This window comes from Rhea pennata, chromosome 18 (genome assembly GCF_028389875.1).
Source record: "Rhea pennata isolate bPtePen1 chromosome 18, bPtePen1.pri, whole genome shotgun sequence".
Lineage (NCBI taxonomy): Eukaryota > Metazoa > Chordata > Aves > Rheiformes > Rheidae > Rhea > Rhea pennata.
This window is the reverse complement of record NC_084680.1, coordinates 7660852-7687356: the sequence shown is the minus strand read 5'-3', so window position 1 is coordinate 7687356 and position 26505 is coordinate 7660852. Positions and strand designations below refer to the sequence as shown.

The following is a 26505-nucleotide window of genomic DNA, read 5'->3' as shown; positions in this document are numbered from 1 at the left end:
GTATATAATTTGTATCTATGCCACGTGGATTTTTGTGTTTATTTTTTGTTCATTAAAGGTCAGTAGAAGTTTTTGCATTGATAGCAATCAGAGCTGAATTGAGACCTAAAGCATTGAGTCTGATCTCATCCCAGTAATGACATTTGTTCCAAGAGAATTATTCCTTCATTATACCCATGTATGTGAGATGAGAACCATGGCCTAAAAATGTTTTTAACATCAGATACTCGTAAGTACAGCTGACATTGTGTCAGATAATCCATCTAAAAAATGAGCCCTATGACCTCTTGTGTCTGTGTATTAACCATTCCAGCTTTCAGCTAGTTTCATCAGTATGTTTGGTAGCTAGACAGTCAATGGGTATTTCCCCATTATTGTGTGTAATAGTCACACAGACATATTTTGTCAGAGATGTATGCAATCATTAAAAAATGAAACCTACAGAGCAAATCTAGAAAGGGTTATTGTATTGCGTTTTTCTTCATGACCGCATTTGGTCTTTCAAAGGAAATTTATGTTCATCAGATACTCTGAAATCTGTATCTGCGGTATCAGTTATTTTGAAAGTTCTGGTAACATCTAAACATCAAAGAGGCCTCTGAAAAACTTACTTTTTGTTCCCCTATTTGTCAGGGTTAGGAAATTAATTTGAATTCTTGGTGCAGAAGTAAATTCCAAATGCTAAGGTTTGTCTTTCCTGCTGGATGTTATATGTAACTCTTGGCTCCTATTAAATTGCTTAAAGAGAGGTAAGTTGGCATAAATGAAGTGGGTCCTAAAACTAAATGTTCTGTAGAAGCAAGGGCCACACTACTGAAATTCCAGGGTCTTTTGATACCTGATTTGCATTAGCAAAGCAGTTTGATAGTATATCACTTCAGTTAGGAGGAATTTTGCTCTGAACTGTAACAGGAGTAGGTGGTTGCTGAATTGGGTCCCCAGTATAGAGACTAGAGAACAGGACAGCAAGTAGGACCCAGGCTCAGCAGATAGTGAGAATCATCCTCCTAGTGCCACCATCATGCTTCATTCCCAGAGGAGCAGGCAGCAGGCTTCCATCCCGTTCCTGTGAGTTTGTGGTCAGCTCATCCATACCACTGCCCACATCACAAGTATTTCTTCTTCCTAGGCACTCTTTAGTATTTTGCCTCTGATGTGCTAAGGATCTCAAACTGCCTTGGAAAGAGCCATTTCAATATGGCTTGCTAGTACAAGGATTTAGCATAATCTCCCTAAATGTATTACTAATTAAGATAAGGTTAAACAACATTAATCTGATTATCAGGAAGCAAGTTGTGAACTGCTTCAAAACAGTATCTTTCCCTACCCTTCCTGTCCCTCACAGTTCCTTGGTGCTGCTGCAGGTTTTAAAACACTGGACTGTGGTAGGACATGGAAGTTTTCAATCACGTGTGTGTTACACAGAGCAATGAACTCCACAGTGAAGGTCTGGCTGCTTTCATTTAGGTAACACGTGGGGACATGCTGCATGTTCTGCAGAGACAGAGATGCTGGACCAGCCCATAGCATACAGTAAATAATTTGTCCTGTACTTATGGCTGCCTGGTGCTGATTTAATGGCATGTGTCAAATATGTAATACGTATTTGTAACATTAATCAATAATAAACTGATATCCCCCTTTCACTAAGTAGACTGACAGTCATTTTAAGAAGGTCTCCCTTGTAAACATGTGAAGTCACAAGTTCTGCCTCAGACTGGCTGATCAGATCCTGGCACCATATGGCAGACCTGATTTTGGAAACTTAATTGCAGCTCAGCAGAAGGTGAGGCCACTGCAAAAGGGGACTCAGTCACACAAGGTAACAAATGCCTGTCAAAGGCCATGGGGAAGTTGAAGGGACTGAGCATCTCTTAGGCCCCAAAAGCAAAGCATCAGGCACATCCAGCTAGACAGGAGAAAAGATTAAGAGCTTAGCTGCACTAAGTAGTGCCTGGCATTTCCTTTCAATTTGGAGCAGTACCAGCTGCTCCATGATGCACTTGTACACATTAAATTGAAAGACAGAAGTACACCTGGGAAGCCCATGGTAACTGTATGTATCCAGTGATTGCAAACCACAGCCTAATGCCTGCCACCACCAATCTATGGCATTTTATAGACCTCCAGCCTTCATCGCCTTTGAATAAAGATTAAAACCACATCGCAGGTATGTGGAGAGAATGGAGTTAACAGGGCAATATGACAATTTGGAATAACAAAGCTGTAAAATTACCTTGGTCTGTGGTCTCATCCCAGCCCTTATCAGTGGCCTATTTCTTGGCCAGGTAAGAACTCCCTTGAGATATCCCAGACAAGGACTGTGAATGAAATCTGACACACTCAGTCCTGAAAGGGAAACCAGATCTAACACTTAAAACACCTGGTCAATCCTGCATGTGTGAGCCAGGCAATTGTCTCCATCTGAAATGAAGTTTCTTTATGTTACAGCTAACACTGAAAATAAGAAACTGAAAGCATGTTCTTGCTTACTATTAATGTTCAGAGTGACAGAAGGTAGTGGTAGTAATGTGTATTTTCCTGCTCTTTATTTGGCTGGCCTGGCAGAAGCAGACAAATCCATTTCCCTTTTGCTGAAGATCAGTTGTATCCTCTGACCCACAAGCAGCAGGCATAATGCTCTGGTGTTTGCGTTGTAAATACTGAAGAAGGGGATTTCAGTCCTGCACAAAGTTTCAAACAATGAATTAAAAAGTTGGGGATAAGTGTCATATTTTGAAATGCAAAGCAAACTCTGGGTCTGGTGTTCCACCTACTTGTTCTGTGCAGTTACAACTTATACCACATTAGGGGCACGTTGCCATATGTGAGTGACTGACGAAAAGTAGTCTCCACTAACTGAAAGGTCAGAGATAGTAATATATATTAGGGCATGATGAAAAATTAGAGAAATGATGACAGTATTTAATCTAGCATTTTTGAATGTCAGTGTTCTGAAATGTTCAAATGTCAACATGGGAAAATAATTGCATTTTATTTTGGAAAAAATGGGAGTGTTGCAATAGTTGTGGCGTATTTTTATTTGTACTAATCAAACAGCTTCAATACATGACAAATTTTGACAGCAGTTGGTTGCCATGATTTTTACCCTTGTCAGTTAAATATAATAGTGAATAGAATTTGAAACTAAGGCATAAATATTTTCTTCTTAGTCTTTAATATTAATGTAATCTGGATTACTGCTTTACAGCATTTATTTTACTAATCAGTAGTGCTGTTAATCTCTTGGCACCTTTCTTTGCTTTTTCATGTATTTCTCCCAATATTTGTTTTGCCTTTTTCTTTTCACTCTCTAGAAATGTTACTTCATTTAGTATTGATGAATTCTCTGGTATCTCTTACTTCTTAGTGCTTTCACTTGATTGGCCTAAGCTTCTAATAAAGCCTTATCTTTTTTAAAAAAGTAAAAATAACCTGACTTCTTTTAACTGAGATGATTTCTTATGTCTGTATTTTCACTTTTGACAAGCACTATCTTACTCCACTTGTAGCCAGTTGCAATAATGATTGTTTTTCTGTGCTGCTTTTGAGGTACATTTTGGCCATCTTTGCTATTTCCACTGACTTGTACGCCTCTCTTGCATGAAATATTAGCTAGTGGTGTCCATTTGCCTCTCCGCACCGTATCTATCATCCCTCGTTTGTCAGCGAGACCATTGCAGGCCCAGATCTGCCTGCAGCGCGCGCTGCTAGGGGTTGGATTTCCACACAAGCACCCTGAACGTGCCTGCAGAGGCGCAGGAGCTGCATGGCTGGCACAGACCATGTCTCCAGGTCCCTGCAGTGCGGGATCCTGAGCACCATCCCATGGAGGGGAGGGGGGTCTCTCACAGACTATCGGTGGGTTTTCTTCTCTCCGTAGGGGACACAACGGGGTTCGATCCTGCATCAGCGCTCTGCACTCCAACGTGAGTGGGCTCTTGGGGCAGGGGATCTGTCCTGCCCCTGCCCGCCTTGGTGCTGGCTTGCCATGCCCCTGCCCCAGGGCCCCCACTCCCTTGGACAAGCCCCATCCCCCTTCCCACCAGCCCTTTGCTCGTTCCCCCCCTTCCCTCCGCCTGTGCTTCCCAGAGGGCCTGATGCTGGCTTGGCCCCCGCTGAGGACATGGAAACAATTAGCTCCAGTGGATCCGCCTGGCCTAGCAGGAGCCTGGGGCCCAGCAGAGCCCGACAAAAGCCTCTTCCCAAAGTCCTGTTTTTTGGAACAGGGCCTGAAACCAGCCCAGGGGAAAGTGGGGAGGCCCATTTCCCTCACTGTCACCCGGGCCCCTTTGGGCGCCGCTCTGAGAGCCTTCACAAAAACCTCAGACTTTGGCTAGGGGTTACACGAATCTGACATCTTGCGCCGTTATGCACCGCAAGAGCCGCTCTACGGCCGCTGGGGGCGGCCGCCCGCTCTACAGCAGCCCGCAGCGCCCTCCGCCCAGGCCCGGGGCACGCCCAGGCTGCCCTCAGCAAAGATGGCAGCTGCCCGCGTCTCCTCCCGGTCTTGCTTTGAAAAAGATGGCGACCCGCCACGGCGCTGCTGTTGCCCTCACTCAAAATGGCGCCCGACTTTTTTTTTTTTTTTCTTCCCTCCTCCGCCTCTGCCCAGTTGGCAGTTGCCGCGATCCTGCGCCCCACTCTGCCCTCAGCTAGCATGGCGCCTGCGCGCGCGGCCTCGGCCGGTGCCCGTAGCAAACATGGCGGCGCCGCCTCAGCTTCCATTGTGCCCGCGCCGCGCGCTCCGCCGCAGTGGCTTCAGCGGCTTCATCTCCGTCGACGTAAAGATGGCGGAAGCGGTTGCGGCCGTTTGAATTCCAACGGAGCCGCCAAAGCCGCGCACAAAAGAGCCGCTGCCCGGGCCGGCGGCGGTGGCCGCCGCCGCCGGGGTTTGCTCCGCCGCCGCCATGGACTCGCTGCCGGGCGAGGACCCCCCGCTGCCCGTGGCGCTGGAGGGCAGGTAGGCGCGCAGGGCCCGGGAGCGCGGCGGGGATGGCGGCTGGGGGTCGCCGGCGGCGGGCGCTGAGGCGAGGCGCCGCTGCCCTGCGCGGGCCGAGCCCGACCCGCTCCTCACTGCTGTCCTCCCCTTCCCCAGCGTCAGCGTTTCCCAGCTGCCAGACGTCTCCCGAGGTGACCCCCAGCCTGGCCCGGCCGGCGGCGAAGGTAGGGCTGGAGAGCGAGCGCCTTCAAGCGGGGTCCCCGCGCCCGGCTAGGGGGCGAGGGGCTGTCGGGCTCTGTGGGCACAAAAAGCTTGGCCAGAAACTTCACTGCGGCGCAGTTGTGGCGCCGTCTAAGCGCAATGAAGGGCTGCTTCCGTTTTTCTAGGAAAAAATCCTTCATGCAACTTGCCTTTTCTGAGTTGCTCGTTGTTTCGTGATGAAATGTTGCAGCCCGGGTCTTGAAAGTGAAAAGCTCTGCAGAAAAAAAAATAACCAAATGCCCTGCCCTGTCCGAGAAAATCATTACAGGTTAATGAAACATTGATGCTCAGATCTGTAATTTATCTAATAAACCTTTTTTTTTTTTTTTTTTTTTTTTTAAAGGCAGGAATTATCTTTTAAATGAGACAACTTTCTGTAAGTTGTGCCCTTTTAAGACTATAAAATGCCAGCAGCTGCTGCAATTGTTATTGTGCAGTATGTTGACTGTGGTCATTAAGTCTGTGAATCCTGTAAGATGATCAGTAGTTTTGTGGATTGTGTGCTACAATACTTAAAGTATTTGGGAAGGCAATATTGCTTTTTCATATACTGCCTAATCCTGGAGAAACTGCATGCCATATATCATTAGGCTTTCTAGTTTCAATGCAGCTGTGAGGAGCTGTTTGCTTTCTGTCCAGATGCCTAAGCTAGTGCCCATTACTCCAGCTTTTTGCTTATTTTTTCAGTAAGAAACTTCCCTGTCTAACTTACTGATCCTTGTTAAATGAGGACTGTAATTCAGTTTGTTTTTCTATATGATGACCGTATATAATTATGTTCATCTTACTTTAAGTCTGGGAGAAAATAACCTGAAGCAGTTATTTTAAAGTAAAATGATTGAACAGTCTTATTCTGAAAGCTGCTATTAGTCTGGTTAACTGCACAGTTATGTAAATTTCTGAAATGTATGTCTTTAGTTTCTCTTTATTTATGCACATATCTAGCAAGTAACTTTCCAGACTTTGTTGTCTAGAAGAAGCAGGTAGTACAAACCAGGGGGTGATTTGGCTATGTTTCCTGGGAAGACCTATTTGTTCGTGAAAGCAAGCAAATAAATGTACCAAGGCTGCAACATGGTGTGGCTATATTCTTCATATGCTCAGGGAATGCTGTCTTGTGAGATTAATTAGAACTTCAAGATTTAAAAACCACCTGATGTTTGTGTTTAGATTAAAGTAAACCTTTGCTACTTCCATATTGAAGCCTAGCAAAGATTCTTCTGTCTTGATTTTATTGTCTTCTCAAATGCCTAGTGTTACCAGACGTGGCAGAGGAGACAGTCTCACCAACCAGAGCTCGGACCATGAAGGACTATGAAAATGTGAGTAAACTTGTAATATAAGATGCTATGACAGAATTATGGCAAAGATATGTCTAGCATGCTGGCTGAAGCTGGGTCGGGTTCTTAGCTTGTTTCGATAAGCATAGCTCTGTTGAGGGTGTGCTCAGCTAACCACCTGTGTTTGAACCTCCTTTTCCCAAGTACTACCTCCAAAAATGGAGATGAATTTCTGTTGCTGGGACTAGTGAACTGTTGCTGGGACTAGTGAACTGTTGCTCTCAAGCTGTGGAATGGAAATCGACACCCTCTGTGCAAAACTGCATGTAATCACTACCAAAACAATAATTTAATTTTCAAGTCTGCTATTGATTCCTTTTATTTCAATGAAGCCTCAGGCATATCTTTGTTTAGACTAGTAGAGGATTAGGCTTTCTAATTCATTGACTGCTCTATACCTTTTAAAATATAAAACAGTAATAGATATAGAAGTATTTTGTTCAAAAGTATTTGCAATGCTTTTGTTGTAAGGGTCCAGTATCGTATTCATTATTACATAGTTCTGTAGGTAAGACTGGGTATGGAGCATACCACAATATAGATGAAAACATTAGATATTTCTTACGTACCAAGTGTATTGGTTAATTTAATTAAATGAACTATTTTAAACATTCCATTCTGATTTTCTTCCAGTTTCTTGTAGCCTTCTTAACTTTCTCTTCAGTGGGATATATGTTCTTCATTTAGAATGTAAAGCTTGTTTTGGAAAGCTTCAGTGAAGGATGTTTTTGTGGATGCTACCTATTTCACTTTCTCTTTTGTCTTTGTGTGTTGGATGGGGTAAAATATGACATGCCTTGATATTGTTATGGGCCTGAAATCTTAACTAGACATGTGCCAAAGACCTCAGTGTAGAATATGCATTCTGCAAGTGGTTTAATGGCTACAGTGCCTGTTACCATAGGGAAAAAGCTGTAGAGGGGAGGAGAAAATCCACTGTGATTCATTCTTTCTGATGAAGGAGTTTGTTTTCCTTTTGGAATAAGCATAAGATTTTTATAGCCTCTGGATCAGAGGTCAAAGACAAGGCATACTGTTGAGATCTGACTGCAAGTTGAGGTGTGCTGGCAATGAATACTATTTCATCTTGGGTCTCTATACTGGCTTGGAGGAGAAGGTGGTCCTCCCGCAGACCTCTGTTTTCCTGGTATGTACAGACTCCTTCCTGCATCAAACTAAACTGTAATGTTTCTCGTGGGTGCCAAAAGTACTATGAAATTGAAAAATCCATTTAAAGTAATGAAAGAATCCATTGAAGGTACTCAAAGACATTTCTAAAACTATTTCTTTTGAGTCTTTAAGATTCAGACTAGTGGTAGATGAAAGGCTAAACATGAGGAAGAGAACATCTAGGAACAGCTCTTTTGGACTTGCATTGTAAGGCTGTCTCTATTCTATGCTGAAACGTTAGTGCTGAATTAGTGCTTTAGAAGAAGTTAAAGGTTGTAGGTAATTCTTGCTTGGAGACAGCATGTTCTATACTACTGTGTGAATTTGCTGTTCTTTGTGGCTATGTTATTTATACATGACACAAGAAAATGAAAGCAAGAGTGGGCTCCTCACCTTGCTCAGAGAACAGTGTGATGTAATGACCCTTGAATGACATAGTTGGTAGATCCATACAGAAAAAATCCCTTTTATGTTCTGTATTTTCTTTTTTTTTTTGGGGGGGGGGGAGGAACTTGCTGAGCTAGATTAATATTAGAAGTGTAGATTTTGTTATTTTTCCTATTGTCTGAAAGCAGGACACTTATAAATGCCATGTGCAGTTAGAAATGTGATTACATGAGCAAAATGAAAGACATCTGTAACTGGGAACTTTGCCACGGTTTATTAGATGAGATGCTTTTGAAGAGAAGGGACAAATGGTATCTTGTTAGGGAACTAAGTGGTATGTGTGAATTTTCTTTTTTTGTCTTGTCTCCCCAAACCCAATTAGTTACAGTTTTGCAATCTTTTAAAACGGCCTTTGCTGCCAAAAACTGTATTGTGCTGTGAAGCTACAGCCTCTGCTGACAGATGCTATTTCGCGTAAAAGTGACTGTGCAGACATGGAAAGGAACTAAACTGATCTAGGCGAGTGGTGTTTGCTACCATGCAGTGGTGTGGAATTTTCTGTGTAGAAAATACTTGCATTGTTTTGGTTTTCAAGAAGTCTCTGCTGTTTCTCTTCATTATTTTCCCCTCTTACCTGTCTCTTTTCACATTTTGGTTTCTGTATTAAAAAAAAATAGGCCTGAGCTTTTAAATGAAGAAGTGGGGAGGATTGTCATTAAATTTCCTCTGTAGTGTTAACTTGTTCCCTTTTTACACATTGTTACGTATTAAGCTATAACTTTTAACTGCAGTCTGCCTGAATTATCTTTGCTCTGAGAAACTGAATGTCAGGGCTACATTTGTTTCACTTCTTGGTTTAGTAGTATGTATTGTTTGCACGTAAGCGCTCTAATTCTATTACCACAAAAATACAGGGAAACAGAATTAAGGTAATGCTGTGTTGTTATGAGACAGTTTTTAACTGGGAAATGTGTTCACAGTGTGAAGACTGACTAGAAGTTCAGGTTGTATGATTTTCGAGTATGATTCGAAGTGATCGTTGCCAGCTTAAAAAAATAAGCTCTGTGGCCTGTTCTCACTAGTTTAGCATAGTTGTGCTGAACTCAGCAGGAAACAGCAGAATAAGATTTACTGGATCTAGTCCTTGGGGTTCAATGTTGCAACCCTATCTCATCTAAGAAAACTTTTAGATTCCAAATAAGAATTTGGGTTTTGAGCAACATCCTGCACTGTGCTTTGACTTGTATCGAAGTTGCATTAACTTGATGCTTGCGTCCGTTTGAATATTCTTAAAGAGTTTTTCCAGTTTAACTAAGCTAGTGTGATACTGTGTTTTAAGCAGTTATAAATTGTGCAGATCAAGTTTGTATCTGCTACTCTTTAATCATCCAGTCCAAATTATAGGGAAATGATGATTAAAGTAATGGATTAAATATATGCATTGCTACTGCTTCTAAAGCCAGGCTTCATCAGGATGTGAGAATAGGCCACAAGTTAGCGTAGACGTGGATGTTTTTAGGTACTTGGTTGATCTTTACTTGTGTGAGTAACGATGAGACTGCTTGCTGAGCAAAACTTGTGTAAGCTGAAGAGCGGCCTGCAGATGTAGGTTTTAAGTACAGTTATAGAAAATAGTTTCCTGGGTTTTCACATGCCAAGTACTTTAAAAATTGTATTGCTAATAACTTTTGCAAGTGATGCCACAGTATTCTTCTAGAAAAGCCTACATAAATATTTTATTAGTAGCTCAGTAACATATTAGATTTCCTTTCACTAAAAGCATCTGGCAGGGAACACTAGTTTTATTTGAATGAATGTTTTACGCTTAGTCTCCTAAAAATTTTAGAAGGAGACTCTAATGAAATCATCAACTATGTTACTGCTTGTACTTGGAAGGTTAAAAAATCCTATGTATTGAAGGATAAGTGTACAAGAAACTTTTTTTTTCTTTTTTTCCCCAGAGAATTGAACTATAAAATATGGGATGGAGTAAAGGTTTTGAGTGTTCAATCAAGTTCACATGCTTTACCTATTTATGCTTTCTTCTCCCATGAATAATGCTACTGTCCAAAGCTTTGCCAAGAAAATGCTTCTATTTCAACATATCTTCTTGTATTTTGTTCTAGTTGTATCTTTTAGAAGAACTACTTAATATTGCAAACCAAGAGGTATAAACTCTTGGATTCTTTGTTTCAAGTCAGATACCATTAGTACTGAGTTAGAGAATGAATAACCTAAAGAGCATGCTGACAAGCTATTACATATTTTTTAATATTATTGTGGTGTTTTGACTTATATAAGTCCTAGGTCTCAGAGTTTGGTAGGCCTAAAAATAAACTCAATTAATCACACAATTAACACATGTACATGTTTAAATATATATAATATACTTTCACATTTTAAAATATATTTATATATACACATCTTGTAAGGGGTGTGTGTATATATACTTTTAAAGAATATATTCAAGATAGTTAGGCTAGAATGTGATTTCTGCTTCTAGAGAAGAGTGGGGATGGAAAATTTGTGTGTTATGTTTGGGGTACTAGAGAAAAATTAAGTTCTGGATATGTGCTGACACTGGAGCAGAAGACAAAACCTGTTCAAGGGCTCTACAATATTTGCAGTTTCTTGAGTGACACTGTCTTGGAGGGAAGAATGCTCCCTTTTGGCCTGAGTGTCATGTGCTGTTACTGTTAGGAGCTTCATAATTGCTTTTTTTTTTTTTTTTTTTTTTTCCCTCCTTTTTTTATTTCCAGTAGTTGGTTGAATTCTGATCTCTGTATTTGTCTTGCAGTGTGAAGACCAAAAGCAAGTATGATAGCAGTTTTCAGTGATTGTTTTACTTGGCTTGAAAAACAAGGTATGGTTTACATTTTTCGCTTATTTTACAGCAAATCACAGATCTGAAAAAAGAGAACTTCAACCTGAAACTTCGTATATATTTTCTGGAGGAGCGAATGCAGCAGAAGTTTGATGGCCCCACTGAAGAAATCTACAAAATTGTATGCATTTAGAATAATTTAATAGAACAAACTCTTAAGTGTTCTGTGTGAAAGCTACCTGTTTCACTTGCATTTATTGGAATATTTTTGGCATTGGAAATTTTAGTATAATTTTGTTCCAAACTAATCCTTTTTCAGTAGTAAGGGAATTAGAATAACCTGTATGATGATATGCAGAAAGATAGCATGCTTCTTGGTAAAGATGCTGTATTAATGCCCATAGTTACGGGATAGATTGAGCGATGATATGTTTCAAGTACGTGATTATCAGTCCTTTGAGTTGTGCTAGTTGTGTTACTGAAATCATATGTAGAATGGGGAGTAGAAGAAGCAGTGTTCTCCCTTCTGAGGTAGGTGTGTAGTCATTCTGCTTGCTGTTATCAGGGAGCTCACAACTCCTGCTTTTTCATGGGTTTATCAGATGTCATTAAAGCTACTTAGAAGTTACATTGGTGCTGCAGCATTGCATGGGTACTGCAGCTGCTTGACCTCTGACTGGTCATTGGAGGGGTCCACTTCATTCTAGCTGTTCTTGAAAGGTATTTCACCATCTTTATGGCTGCCTGTTGATTAAAGCAGTATATCTTCCAGTCCTTATGGAGCTGGCATTATTTTGACTGATGTATGTAGATAAAGTTGTGTTGGGGTTGTATCTAGTTGCTGGTTTTATTGTTCTGAGTTGAAAGAATGCCGATTCCTGCAGAATTCGGGAAGTTGTTAGCTTGTCTTATATGTCAGGCTGTAGAACCAACTGGTGTTTTTTTTTTTGGTTGGAAGAAGGATTTGAGTCCTCATCATATCAGATTTACAGATGAGAAGTGTTTCTTAGGCCTTTTGGTGGCCTCTGCATTCTATATGCGAAAAGTTGCTTGCTAATCCATTAGTATGGTTTATTAGTAACAGATGCTGCACTCTGTCTCTCTTCAGTTTCCCATGTTATGATGAAAACATAACTCTCTTGATTGCTGCAGTAGTTAAGTATATAGAGTGTTGCTCAGCTTGTGGTTTCCATTAAATGTTGCTAATTAGTCTTCAGTCTTGTTTCTCCATGCTGGTGTCTTCTAATTTCTAATATATTAAAGTTGTTTGTCAGCTTGTGGACCAGGTACTACTTTGTACAATGTTTGCTAAAGTTATGAGTAGCTTTCCCAGACTATAACAAAACAAGTTTAAAACTTGATTATTAAAAACCAATTACCAAGATTTATTTTTTTTAAAAAAGAAACAAAAACAAATCTCATAGCCCAAAGAAAAAAATCAAGCACACGAGCTCTAGAAACTCTGAATTGTTTTGAACTGCTTCCCGCTGTAATTAAGTGTGCACGTATGTGTTTGGGGATTTGTATTGCTTGTTCTTGGAAGTTTTGAACCTTGCAAGATACTTCCTTTAAAAGCTAAAAATCATCTTTAACCCTTCCCTCCTGCTTTCCTCCCTGCTCTCCCCTGACCCCTACCTACCCTCTTCATTTTATTCTGAGCAAAGTGAGATTTTAATTTACTCATCCAAGGAAATAGTGACCTGTATACTGCAGTAACTTCTAAGTATGGTGACCTCTAAGTTGTCTTCAGACATTTTCATTCTTGTATTTTAGAATATTGAGCTGAAAGTTGAGATAGAAAGTTTGAAGCGTGACCTGCTGGAGAGAGAGAAACTACTCATCAAAGCCTCGTAAGTACCAATACATTCCTAAGTGTCAGTTATTGCAGTCTCTTCCTTGAGACTTCCAAGACCTTCTAAATGATTTTTTTTCCTGTTTCTTTAAGACTGTGAGAGTCCCAAAGTAGTATTTTATAGGACTTTATCTAGAAGTTGCTTCATTCAATTGGCATTTAGTCTCAATAATGAGTTCTTAAACACACAGTGATCTTAATGTAGTTACACCAGCTAGTGTGACTTCATGATATCCTTCATTACCTGGTATTTTTTAGGTAAATCAATGTGACTATCTTGTTGGGAATGGGTTAACATTCCTATTCTTGTAGAAGTTAAGCTAAGATCTCGATTGTCTTGGCAGATGGCCTTTTTTTTTTTTACTGAATAGGAAAGACGGGACACAAAACCTTGTTAACAATAAAGGCTGTAAGAGCAGTTCTGTACTGATCTAGAATGAACCACATAAATACATTCATTTTTATATAATATTAGAAACACAATTAAAAACCTTGTTTTTCCTATTAGAGCCTTTTTTCCAAATCAATATTATTTATTTAAATATTGTGTACTGCTGCATTGTCTTATGGTATAAGCAAGATGGAATATGATCCGTGGAGGGCCTGGATGCCTGTGAGGCTGATAACTGTCCATTGAATTATTTCCTCTTAAATGTTTGGCTCAAAATGAGTGTAAGCTTGCAATGACTGATAGCTGCTGACTGCTGCGTGGGTCTCTGTTTTAGTGCGCTTGTGTGATCTACCTCTAAAAGCACAGTTGTTGCTAATTAGCCTTTTCTTGAGTAGTGTAAAGAAGTGTAGTTTCAAGTGGATCCTGAGGACCAAATTAATTTCTATTTGGTCTCTCCAGGTAGCTGTGAATGTATTGACTGGTTTTATAGGGAGCTGTCCACTGCTGAAGTTCATAATAGGAAGTACAATTAAGGGGAATTTACAAACAAGTCCTTGCTTCAAAATGGAACACCCTTTCTTGCAAGGAATTACCTATCCAACTGTATCTTCAGTAACTGTTCTCAGGAGCGTCATATCTTCAGTTTATTTCAGTGCTGCTATCTGTAGAAAATACAACTTTGCCAAAGGCTTGATGCCGTATTTCGAAGCTTTAAAAATATGAAGGAAATATTGCAATTTCTTTTTCATTACGTGTAAAAAGTGCTTGCTTTTATTTACTGTGACAAGACTTGTGTGTGGAACACTCATTGCTTTATATCAAGCTGAGGTTATACCCCAACAATTGCTATACAACGTGTAGGTATTTGTGTTTAATTCTGTAGTGACATGCAGGTAGAGATAAAGTGGAAGCTGTTTGCTTGTGTGTGATCTATCTGACTTTCACACTTCAAATGTTTCCTAGTCTGATATGTAAAGTGCTTTTTGGATGAGCATAAAAAATGTTTCTTTGTTACCTTTTCCCCTGAGTGGGAGCACACAAGAATGAACAGTAGTATTTTTTCTAATAGCTTTTTTGATTTTTTTTTTTTCCCTGAATTTCTCTCTATATTATGGTCTTCCAGTAAGGCAGTTGAAAGTCTGGCCCAGGGCGGTGATGCTGAAATACAGCGTGTGAAAGAAGAGGCACAAAAGAAGGTACAAAAAGTGGAAGAAGCCTTAACTAGCAGAATAAACCTTCTGGAAGAGGTAAGTGTCTAAAACTGAAAGAGGAATTATAAAGCATTATTATTATTTTATTCTTTTTTTTTTTTTTTTTTTTGTATCGTGGCTGAGATCTGATACCATGATCTGCCTATAAATTATTCTAGAATTATTTCAACTTCCTGGAAAAATAGTCAGTACAAAAATAGAAAAAATACATTGAAAGGGAAAATGTTAACTGCTCTAGAAATCAAATATGACAGGATAGCTGGTGTTCAGCTTCTGAAGTAGCTGAAACAATCCTGTAAGAACGCCTACCATTTCCTATCTTTCATAGGGGACCTCAGTATACCAGTATAAATCTGAGATTCTGTGGCTTGTGCTCATGGGCTTACTGTAGGCTGAGAGAGACCACCTACACGTGGCAATGTCTGGTAGATGAAGCAGTGGGTACTTCTGTGTGTTGTGCCTTCTTGCCTTTTTCTCTGTTACTTGATGGTGACCTTCATCTGCCAGATATTTCTGTTTTTTATTGTCACTGTCACCTTGTTGCATAACTTTTCCCTGTTTCAGAGGGTATTTTCTAACAATGTTTTTGTGAATTCCTTGTTATCTGTGGCTAAGATAAGGAATGGCTTCACATTGTTCTCTTTTCATTGTGGAAAGACACAATGAGGAAGAGTCTTCCATAACATACTTCCTCAGAAGCAGATAGTCCAGTTTCATTTAGAGAGCAAGTTTGCTTGCTGTATTGGAAATGCTTGTTTCATATTCTGGAAATATAGAAGCTAATGATTGCTCTGCATCATTGACCATACACTTATCTCTAAGGGATTTCATAACTGTGTGGAGGAAGTAGAAACTTGTGGAAGAAGAGAAATAAGGCAAGGAGGTGTATTCCAATATTTGCTTTTCCACCCCTAAAAAATGAATTCTTCATGGAAGATGATGGTACAAATCTCATGATGCATTTTCTGTCGTGATGATTTAGTGGTATTCCTAGAGCAGTGAGCCCTCTCAAAGGGGCCAAAATCTACATGAGCTTTGATTTGGTTGGATAGGATTGAAAGCATTCCCTGTGCTATTGGGTAGGCACAGAAGATCCTGAACTATTTATTGGATATCAAAATGATCAGTTGGACTGGTGTTTCCCCAATCTGACTGGTAGAGGGGAAAATAATCTAATCTCAGGATGGTATTGGTATTGTATGCCTTAAGTAAATTTTCTTATGCTTGTAAATGTAAACACTGCAAAGTAGTATTAATCACTTGTTTATGTAGTGCCATATAAATGTACAGATCCAGGGAATGTAAAGATTACTTTTCCGTAGGAGTTTTTCATTCAAAGATGAATGCAAAGGTGAATAGCCCTCTAGGAGAAGGAGGATGAGTTTCAGTAATAAGACTTTTTTTTTCCTTTCTCCCTACCCCAATGAGTGTGTGTGTTTTTTTTTTTTTTGTTATTTTTTTTAAGATAGACTTGAAGGAGAGTGGTAATTACTTGCTAAGCTACAAGGAGGCTTTTAGGTCATAGAAAACAAAATTCACAGAGCACAGCAAGAAAACTTACAATATAAAAATGAAGATTTGAAATTAAATTTTATGTAGTGTATGAGGCTTTTGGTGTTCTCTGACTCAATGATTTAGGTCACTAGAGAAGCTTAACCAGAACATCTGGATGTTACCTCTGTTTCCATTGCTGTTCAGGAGGAAAATGCCTGGCTCATGCTTTTGGTTCTTGCAAGATATTATAAATGGTATTGGGAGGAGTTCCAATTAGCTACAGTGAGGCTGTGAATGTGAATTTGATCTCTTGGAAAAAAGCCCTTCTCTAACCTCCTTCATTTAACAGTAACTATTTGTTATGGTAACAGGGGGACAGTGGGATAAAGTCACACAGTTCAGAAGTGTTTACAAAGTACTTGAAATATTTACTAAAAGTTGCTAAATTAAACATACTAAGCTATGTTTTATAGAGGAAATGTGAAAAACTTTGACTGCTTTATTCTTATAAGCATTAAAATAACCTGTTTTGGTTACAGAATCTTAAAGCTGCCCAAGAGGAAGTGGAAAAAGCTGCTGCAGTGACAACAAAGGAACAAGTTCTGAGAATGGCAGCTGAGCAGAAACTTGCTTCACTTACAAATGCACATCCAAAGGATCTAGATGTGATTACAGGATCTGAGAAGGACAGGTCAGGACTCTTACTGGTGATGTTTTTAATCAGTGGAAATTGTTTATTGTTTAATGTTAGTGTGATACTGTTTTAAGGGTTTGACTCTATCCTCAGATATGTGAGTGAAAATTACTGGATATTTGATCAAGTCAACTATTAAACATAGCAATTGGCTTACAAGCTGTGTGTTAGCAGAATCATCTTTCATTGTGATCTGGAAGTGTAAAAGAATCTGCATGCACGTGCTGCTTTTAAAACACTTTTGTAACTTCACTGACTTCTAGCTGCTTTTTGAATCATTGCTGAGTAGAAATTATAACTCTTGCATTAATTTTCATTTATTATTTTCATAGTGTTCACATAATATTGAGTTCAAATGATGCATCTGTTGGTAAACCTAAGTGGGAAGAGAAAGATCACGTGCAGTAGTTTAGGCTTCGTGATTTTGATTGCCCTTTACAAAGCACTGACTTTGCTTTGTTTGGCAGGTAGCTCAAAAGGTGCTTGAGTTGTTCAGTAACATCAAATAGGGGAAAATGTCCACATTCAAACCTAAACATTTCAGAGGGTTGATTCTTAGATATTTAGGGTAAAGTGCATGTTTGGCTAGCAATCCAATGAAGCTTAGTTAGTTTGGGGGTTGTAGCCTAGTATAGAGAGGGAAAGATGTAATTAAGATTGTTATTGTTCCTTAAACTTTGGGATGTTCTCTCTTGTTGTATGACTGAATCCTGCGGTTATCCAATATACGGTTAACTGCATAATTGCCCTATCCAGGTAAAAGAAAATTACATTAGTCTGATGCTTTGATTTCGTAAGTTTTATTTTGGGGTAGTACCAAAGATAAGTTTGCAGTATTTTCCAGACAGTTTTTATGAAAGCATACAGATTGATGATTGCAGATCTGAACTTTCCAGCAGTATAAAAACTATGAAATTGTTCTAACTGGTTTTGATACTGTACTTTAAGTGATAGCATAGCAATTACAATGTCCTCCAAGATCAGCTCCCTCCCTTCTGTTTTAACTTTTCTTGTCTTCCTCTTTCTATCTGTTAAACTCATCTACATGACTGTAATTGCTCTCCTGATTGACTTCAGCTTGGGAGGAATGCATTATAAAACTGGTCCCTTTCAGAGGTACTTAAGGTCCAGCTCTGCAGCTTGTGTGAAAACAGTGCTTAAACTTTTGCTGAAGCTGGAAAGGAATTGTTGGTACTGGATCACTAGAGCAAAGACTGGAGTCAACATCTCCAGAAAGAGTGAACATCTTTCTCTTATGTGGTTCAGTGTTGACAGGACCTTCTGTAATTACATGCTGATAGATCAGTGTAAGGATTTTCAGGACTAGAAAATCAGTTATAATGGAAGAAAATATTTGACTACTTGAAGTGAACATAATATTAGTACGCAGTAAACACTTGAACTTGTTTGCGAATAGCACGTTTGGAATTTACATTGTTATTAAAGGCACTTTTGCCATCTAGGCAACAAAATATCAACAGAATCACAGCTGGTGTCTAAATGCTAGGAAGCTTTCAAGTCCATTGAGTCTATCAGGAAACTTGAACATTGTGGTTTTTATCTGTAGAAGACTGGGGATGCCAAGATGAGTATGACCAAGCAAAAACTGAGTTTATTTGTGTATGGCTTTATTTTGCATATATGAGGCACTGGAAAGCCATTTTAGCTCACAAATATAAGTGAAAGTAAGTACTTGAGGGGCACTGGCACATTAAGGGTAGTGTTGCATGTGCTAGAAGTGGGATGTATTGATAGGTATCATTATTTATAGTCATGCCATGCTTTATATAGTGCAAAAAAGCCTTAAGTATTGACTTCTGAAATGGTACTGGAGGAGAACAAAAATGAGCACCTTGCAGATAGCCCAACCTTATTTGTAGCTTGAAGTTATAGCACTTTGGTTTCTTTGGAGGGAGAAGGCGTTATTAAAAATAATTCTGAAAATCAGACAAGTTTTGTCTGGAGTCTCTGTCTAGGAAAGTTGTCTGTAGGATTTACTGCAATGACTGGAGGGTAGTAATAGTGGCAGATGATTCAAGATTAATATTTAAAAATTTTACAATTTTAGACTTATAGAGCAACTGAATCTGTCTTTGAAAAATAAAGAAGCTAGAATTCAACACCTTGAAGAAGAAAAGTCTCAGAGTGGATCTTATGATGGGAACTTACCAGCAGAAAAAATCAGAGAACTTACCATTGCTTTGAGGCATGAAAAAGATAGTGAGATAGAGGTGAGATAACTGACTGAACAGTTGTATGTTATAAATTTCAAGTGGCCTAGATTTTAAAGGTCTTTTGCATGACAGTATGTAAGTGACTTAAACCATTTTTTTAATGCCTTTTTCCATGGTTATCCCTTCTCCATCCCATTAACATGTGCTGGTTATATTGTAGTTTGGCTGTCAGTATTCATCCTTATCATTCATGTTTATCATTCTTTCGTTGACAAGTCATGTTTTTCATTGGCTTCACACTTTTATCTTAGATACTGTGCAGTTGTCTTAGTGATATATATAATGTAAAAAATCCTAGTGTTATTAGATCATTTAAAGCTAATGTAACTTCTGTTAAAGGGAAGAATGTAATTTGAGAGTTTATTTTTAAAATCTCCTTGCTGTTATGGTCTGGAGAAAAGCTTTGGTAAGAGGAGTAAGCATAACAAATTCTCATAGAATAAAGTCAAGGTATAATCTCTGTAGCCTACAGAAGGTGCTGTCTAAGAGTCAGCTTTTTATTTTAGTTCTCTCTTGCCCTCTTTAATGCTTAATGAGGTACCTTTTGTGCTTAGAGTGAATTTACTTGGTGGTAACAAGTGTTTGTTTTTCTTATAGGCGATCAGAATGGAGCTTAAAAATGAACGAAATTCCTTTGAAAAAAAAATTCAGGTGAGTCTTGGTCTTGCTTTTGTTCTGTGACCGCTTAGAGCATGTGTTGGGATCTCTTCTATTATGCATTTGTAGATACAGAGAGGCCTTGGGCTTAAAAGGGAGCAAAGTAGTCCTTTGGTAAATCCGTTATTAGATGATGAGAAAGCTCATCCTATTTCGAAACAATTTTCAGTGAGGTTGATAGGCATTCTTATCAAATATTTAAGCTGTATGGCTGATACTCATGGCAACCCATGAGATTAGGCTTCTTTTACTGTATGCCAGGCACAGCTTTAATAAGATGACTCACATTTTGGGACTATATTTTATATTAGTAACTTGAGTAAAAAGATATAAAAACTTGGACAGAATGCTTATTAATGTGCAGTTACAATATCTCTTAGTAGGAAGTTAATGCAACTTTCACATAATCTAATTTAGTCTCTTCAAGAAGAGCTACGAGAGAAAGAAAATGAGCTTGCTGTTGAAAAGAAAAATGGTTTGAAAAGGGATAAAACCATTCAAGGGCTAACTGTTGCGTTAAAAGGAAAAGAAAAAGAGGTATGATGACTATGAACTTGCTTTGCAGAACTGTCGTTGGGTGTATATGTTAATGGCTGGCTGATCTTGATAATGTTAGGAGGCTTCTAATAGGTCCTGAATCACTGGAATCACTGTCATACAGCTGTAAGCAGTTCTGTGGAAAACTGTCACACTTGTTATCTAGAGTTTTGAGTCTTGGACTGTGGGGGAGGAGAAAGATGCTGAACTGATGCATTCTCCCTTAAGAACTTGGGGAATGTCTTCAGTTCCACACTTTCATCAGCTCTGAACACCACTTAAAAGGCATGAGAAGTATTTTACCTTGTTGAGTAAGTGGAGCTGGCATATAAAGTAAGCTACAATAGGAGAGAGCAACTTTAACTTGAGATTTTTGTGGAATAGTGAGAAATACTTAGTCTGAGTGTTGCATAGTATGTGTAGGATTAACAGTTTCTTATACTAGGCTTAATATGATGTATTAAGTGTTTTTGTTCTTTAAAGTATGTTTTGTGTAGTTGGATGAAAGGATAATGAGACATGATAGCTATTACAAAATCATCATCCCTTGGAAATAACTCTTTCTACATAGGATTCATTTTACTTTATTTAAAGAATGAAGAACTTAGTTCTGAAATTGAGGATTTAAATGTTTCATTGGCAAAGGCAAGAGAGGCAACTCACAAAGCACACATCCAAAAATTCAAGGTAAGGAGCAAGCAATTAAATGTCTTTCCCCTTTCTCCTCTTCCTCCTCCATAGCTCCACACAGGAGATATCACTGAAAGCAAAAGAATAGAAATTATAATAATGTTGTTTAAAATGTTTAACTGTTCCTATGAAATGAATTGCCTAGAACAAATCTGTTTAAATGATGGAGCATTAATTTGACAAATTTCTTATGTTTCTTAATTTTTTCCTGTAGCTACTGAGATTTTAAGGGAGAAATATGTAAATGCAACTTAAGGAGAAAAATCTGACAAAGATACTGAAACAGTAGCAGAGTTGATGTTGATCTTACTTTGTTAGCCTGAGACCACTTGGTTTCTCTTCCATAAATATGGTAACAGCCCATGCTCCTCTATATTAGCAGAGTTGAATTAGATGAGAGACTTGTTTTGATTTTTTTTTTTGTGTGATAAATGTGAAACAGCTGTTTATAGTGGAGTTTGTTGTAAAAAAAAAAAATGTGATCTAGTAGTGCTTTCATGTGTGCAGAGGAGGAAGGATGTTATGATAGTAATTTATGCCTTCTAAAGGTCTCTATGTACGACAGAAGACAAGAATCTGACATTAAAGCAGACTATGTAATGGCTCTTCTAATGTTTGCAGACTTGTCTTGAATTTGGTTCTAGTAAAGGTGGATTTTTCAGCTTTGTAACTGGAATAACACTGATTTAAATGCATTGCCTTTACTATTACAGTGTTTGTTCATTCACTGGTCTCTTAGCAGGAATGGAAGAGGCTAATACGCTTGCTTCCAAGGTACACTGGCCTAAAGCTCTGACTGCACTGTTTTTTAGATTTTTAGTGTCCAATGAAGTAGTAGTGTTCAATTCTTATAAATGGCAGTTGAAGAAATGCTTTTAAGAAAAGTACACCTTATTTCTTTTTCAAGTAATTTTGACCTGTGTGTGAATCTCTTTGCAGCTTTATACCAATGAATTTTTTCTTATTGAAACACTACCCAATCATTATAACACTTTCTCATTTTTCTCTAAGTTTAATTATTTTGAAATGTACTACACTAAAAGTCTGCAACTAATCCCTCCTATCAATAGAAACCATATTGCATGTGGGGTAATACAGCAAGCATTTCTCCTCGTTACTCTGCTAGTTAGCTTCAACTTTGAGCTGAAGATGTTTCTCTTTATGTTAGTAGATCAGGCAGCATAGCTCACTACTTCTGTCATCTATGTTGTAAACCTGAAGGAAGAGGCCTGCCACAACACTGAGAGGTGTGAACAGAAGTTGCCCTTGCTTTTTTCTATATAAAATGTGCTTATGACTTAGTAGCTACTTGACCTAGTTTGGATTCAAACTGACCCAAAATAGAAAACCTTGTATATTAGCATTGGTTCCCATAGCTCATAAAATTGTCTCACTTTTACTACAGGCTCCTTTACAGACCAACCTTTATGTAACTTTTAGTTACCTAAAACTGTTGTTCTCCCCAGGATGTCACTGAAGACTTTTTGTTACACTGGAAATTCTCTAATATAACATTTCCTGTGTCATTTGGATAACTGTCATTTCACTGTATTTTTGCACCTTAAGTACTGCGAAGAGTAAAGCAGAATGGGGGCAGGGTGGGGAAGTAGACAGAAGTAAAGACTTACAGGCTGTACAAGGTACCTCTGTAGACCTTGGATGCTGCTTTATGTTTTAGGGTGCTGAGGATTATCAGGCTCTCTTGATGGAAAAAGAAACCGTCCTGGCTGAGCTGCGTTCAGAAAACCTTATGAAGGATACTGAGAACCGTAAACTACAAAGGAGGATTAAAAGGACGGATCAAGAGCTAAATGACTTGAATTTAGAAAGAGAGAAGATGGAAAGGGAGCTGGATGAAGCACAATTACAGAAGAGCAGAAGTGACAAAACCATTAATGTTATTATCATTTTTTCTTTCATTTCATAAAAGATAATTGATTCTATTTCTAGTATGTCCTCTTCTAACAAATTTAACTACTTTCAACTAATTTGAATACTTTTCTGGAAAAGTAAATGCATTTGCCTAGAGTCCAGTGTTCAAAAGGATGTGGCTGAGGAGATTGAGATCTACTTTATAAGTCGTTTGCATGTGCGAACCACATGCCAAAAGTTTTCCTCATCTTGATAATCACTTAGTCAAATCCTAGATAAAATCATTAGACTATATGTGGTAAATGGTAAACATTTGTGTTAACTTTCCTGATGGCACTCAAACATGCATAATATGTATTTTATAATTCTACTGTATATGGCAGGTTACATGTCTGTAAACTATCTTAAATTGCACTATGCTAATTGAACTCTTTTTCTTTTCAGCTCTAATGCAATACAAGAGTGAGGAGTTCATTGTTACGACCTTAAGCCAAACATCTGCTTCCTTTTTGCTGTCATAGCTTGATCACTGTAAAGGCTGTATATTTAATAGCAATTTCTACTTGTAAAATCTCAAAAGTGCAGAATCAGTTGATCACAATTTAGCAGAAATGATGTGCTGTATCTCTTCAATTTGTTTGCTTCATACTCAGTTTAGGATTTTTTTACCTTGCTGTAGATATCTAGACAAGCACATTTGTTTCCAGCAAGCACAGCTCATGCAACAAAACGAAAGATCAGATTTCCTCTTTTCTTTTCTGAAAGAAGACTACACCTCCTGCTGAGTGCTTGGCATAAAACATGCTTCTCACTTGTATGTCTTGTCACGTGTGTGTGGTTTCCCCCCTCTTTAAATCTTCTCAAAACTGATTGCATTAGGGCAGTTTTTACTTTTTTGCTAAGCAGTATCTGCAGAAAGAGTGGACTGCATGCAAAGGCTGCCACCCTTAGCTAGGGATTAACCAGGAGCTATATTTAATAACATAAAAGATTAAATGAGCTTATATCCCTTCAGTGAATGTTTTGCTCCAATTAAAAAAGGGCCTCAAAGTAGGTATACATGAAAATTTCTGGCACTGCAATATCATTTAAATACAGTAGAGGGCTCTCTCTACCTACAAACAAGCAAATTTCCCCCAACTCCTCTCCTTAATTTTTTTTATTTAACTAACAGTTCTATTTGATTGTCGCTATGGTTAGGCTACTGTTCCAAATTCTCTTTGCTCTGCTTTGAAATTTTTTCTGGGTGTTGAGGTTAAGGGGAGAAAGAACAGATAGCTCCTGTCAGTGAAACAGCTACAAAGAACATATTTTATTGATTTAAAGTATTTTTATCTTTAACTGTCTTCTCTATTCAGAACCTTTCCCCCCCCCCCCCTTTCAGGGGAGCTAGAATATATATGTGTGTAGAAAAAGCAGTAAAAATAGGTTTGAGTAGGGCTTTGCCAAGGGATTCAAAGTTACTTGCGTTTCAGAAGCCTATTTGACTCCATTATGTCCAAGTTTTTCATGTAAATGACTAGTTCCTTGGGGAAAAGCATTCCTGCCAAAAGATGAGCAGTCTTACAGAAATTATATCTCTAACCTATTTCCTACTCTTTGCAAAACAGCTGCTTCAGTTTCAGAGTTGCAAGTACATTTCAATATAGCAACATTTGCCTGTGAAATGTTGCCCATTAAGTAGTAGATGTGTGGGAGTAAAAAAAATGCTGTGGTATTTTGTTCTTTGACAAATAGAAAACCTCTTCACTGATGTGATGCAAACTCTTTATGAGACAGCCTTCAAAATTCTGTTCTTATGTTTTGAGGCATTTCTTTACCATTGTATTTATTTTGTTAGAATAAGTACCTGATCTTTAGAAATTCCTGTCTGTATCTATAATGAATGTGTCTTGAGCATTGTCCCTCACATAGAAGGACATTTTTAATGACAGCACATAAATGGTGATTTTGGTCTCAAATTTTTATACACTTATCTGAAAACAAACAGAGAGATTAGGAAAAAGTACATCTGCTGTGCTGTGAACTTGTCTTGTCTAGAGCAGGATTGGGCACTACAGTCCTGAGGTGGAAGAAGGCTAAACTAACCTGCTGGAAACTGTTGCAGGGGACTTGTTCATCCAAATCACTGACCATGCTTAAGTATTAAGAATCCTTTGGGACAATGGAATAGATGTTCCTGGTACAGTGCCTATGCCCAGGGAAGGGTGGGTGCCCTGCATTTTTTCTCTTACGTGTCAACTTAAAAGTAATAACACTCTGTCCTGTACTTTCCAGAAACTGCTGTTAAACAGTAGTTCAGCATTTGTATTTTAAAGCAGCGAACTTAGCCTATACATTCTTACATACAATTAATGAGGAATAAGCATCCTTAGTGCTGCTATATTGCTCTGCCTATAAGAAAGATTTCTTAAGCAAAACTTGATCAAAGAGAGTGTTCAAATTCTGTTGATTACATACTTTTAGCAGCTTTTCTCTATCAAGGCCTAAATGTAGACAATTAAAGTGTACTTACTAGGTATTCATATTTGATCTGTTGGCTGGGGAAATGCAGAAAAACTCATTAGGCAGAATTTATTACTTAGTCTTCCTACTCATAGTTTAGCCTGAGAGGGAGGTTTTGGAGCCTCATGCCTTAATTATTCACCAACCTGTTTTCCATCTGACAAGGAGGGGGAGGAATCTGCTCCAATCTTCTGCATTATAGTGCTTCACATTCATTTTTCTAAGTTCAACTATCATTAATCATAGGAAAGTCTCTTGGGAGAAAGGTTGGCAGAAAGAATTGCAAAGTTTATGCTCTGAGAACTGTAGGTACTATATTATGCTTGCAACTCAATGTATAGAAAGCAATAGTTTTTCTCCCAGACAATTTGAGTGGTCAATGAGTTCAAGCAACCTGCTATAGTGATGGATAGTTTTGTGCATTACAGAGTTCTGGCTTATGCGAAGAAAATAATTAGCAGTTTCAACACTAGCTTGTTTTGGCAAGGAGTTAGGGAACTTCTGGGGCAGAAGTAGTAGAAGCAAAGTACCTGCAAAATGCAAGTCTCGCAGGCTCTCTGACATTTTTAGAATTCATATGCTTTGTCAAACCAGTTCTCTTCCTAAACCCACCATAATGTTTGTGCTGCTTAGAGACAGGAGCATAGTCTCTGTACTTGACAGGTGGTGTAAGCTAAGAAGTAGTGTTATTTTACATCTAGACCTGTTTTGAGATTAGGTAATAGGGGGTGCAGTGCTGTTACTGCAGTGACCTCTTTTTCTATCTACATATGCCTTCATTTTTTTGCTTCTCAAGGCTGTTTATAGCTTTCACAAAGAGAAGTTGCAGAGCATTGGTCACTTGAAATTACGGGACAGATCACAAGTGGTCCTTTAAAGTCTAGTTACCTACTAATAGGTAATGGATTCACTGAAAGCCTCTCAGTGAAGGAAAAGTAGCAAGACATAATGTAAAAATAAAAAACATCATGATAATCATAACACTGCAGTTGGTCTTTCAATTCCAGTTCAAGTACTGTATAGGAATAGACTTGTTGTGATGAACTAGAAGAGCTCCATAACTTGAGGTCACAAGCCTTTGCAGTTACCAGATTTTATGCTGTCTCCTAAAAGAGTTGCTCTACACTGAAGTCTGTACTTATAATTAGTAATGGGGTAGAAATATATTTAGGACATATATGGACAAACTGTGGTCCTGATTCTGCAGTTCTCCAGTTTTCTTAGACAAGCAAATGGTCTTATTGATTGTGAAAAGGGGGAAAAAAAAGAAAAGAGACCTTTATTAGTTTGCAGAGCTGAGGGTTAAATCTTATTTGTTCTTTGAAACCGAATAACATTTGATGATGTTTTGGGGAGCTGTCAGTTTTCTTGGTTGAATCCTGATAACCAAGCTAAAACTAAGAAAATAAACAAAAAGGAAGTAATAGCAACTTGTATTTAATGT

At 38.6% G+C, this 26505-nt stretch overlaps 1 protein-coding gene across 2 annotated transcripts in view; it reads left to right on the top strand.

The window, feature by feature from the left end:
* Window positions 1-4796: 4796 nt before the first annotated feature.
* The window catches only part of CDK5RAP2 (CDK5 regulatory subunit associated protein 2), an 81089-nt gene continuing 59380 nt past the window's right edge, over window positions 4797-26505 (top strand). For both annotated transcript variants that reach the window (XM_062590918.1, XM_062590919.1), the window contains exons 1-12: window positions 4797-4963; window positions 5099-5166; window positions 6458-6525; window positions 10995-11105; window positions 12698-12774; window positions 14291-14414; window positions 16412-16563; window positions 18635-18797; window positions 19398-19451; window positions 19875-19994; window positions 20589-20681; window positions 22363-22581. In XM_062590918.1, coding sequence (XP_062446902.1) covers window positions 4911-4963; window positions 5099-5166; window positions 6458-6525; window positions 10995-11105; window positions 12698-12774; window positions 14291-14414; window positions 16412-16563; window positions 18635-18797; window positions 19398-19451; window positions 19875-19994; window positions 20589-20681; window positions 22363-22581 — 1302 coding nt within the window. In that variant the 5' untranslated portion in view covers window positions 4797-4910. The remainder of the gene's footprint in view (window positions 4964-5098; window positions 5167-6457; window positions 6526-10994; window positions 11106-12697; window positions 12775-14290; window positions 14415-16411; window positions 16564-18634; window positions 18798-19397; window positions 19452-19874; window positions 19995-20588; window positions 20682-22362; window positions 22582-26505) is intronic.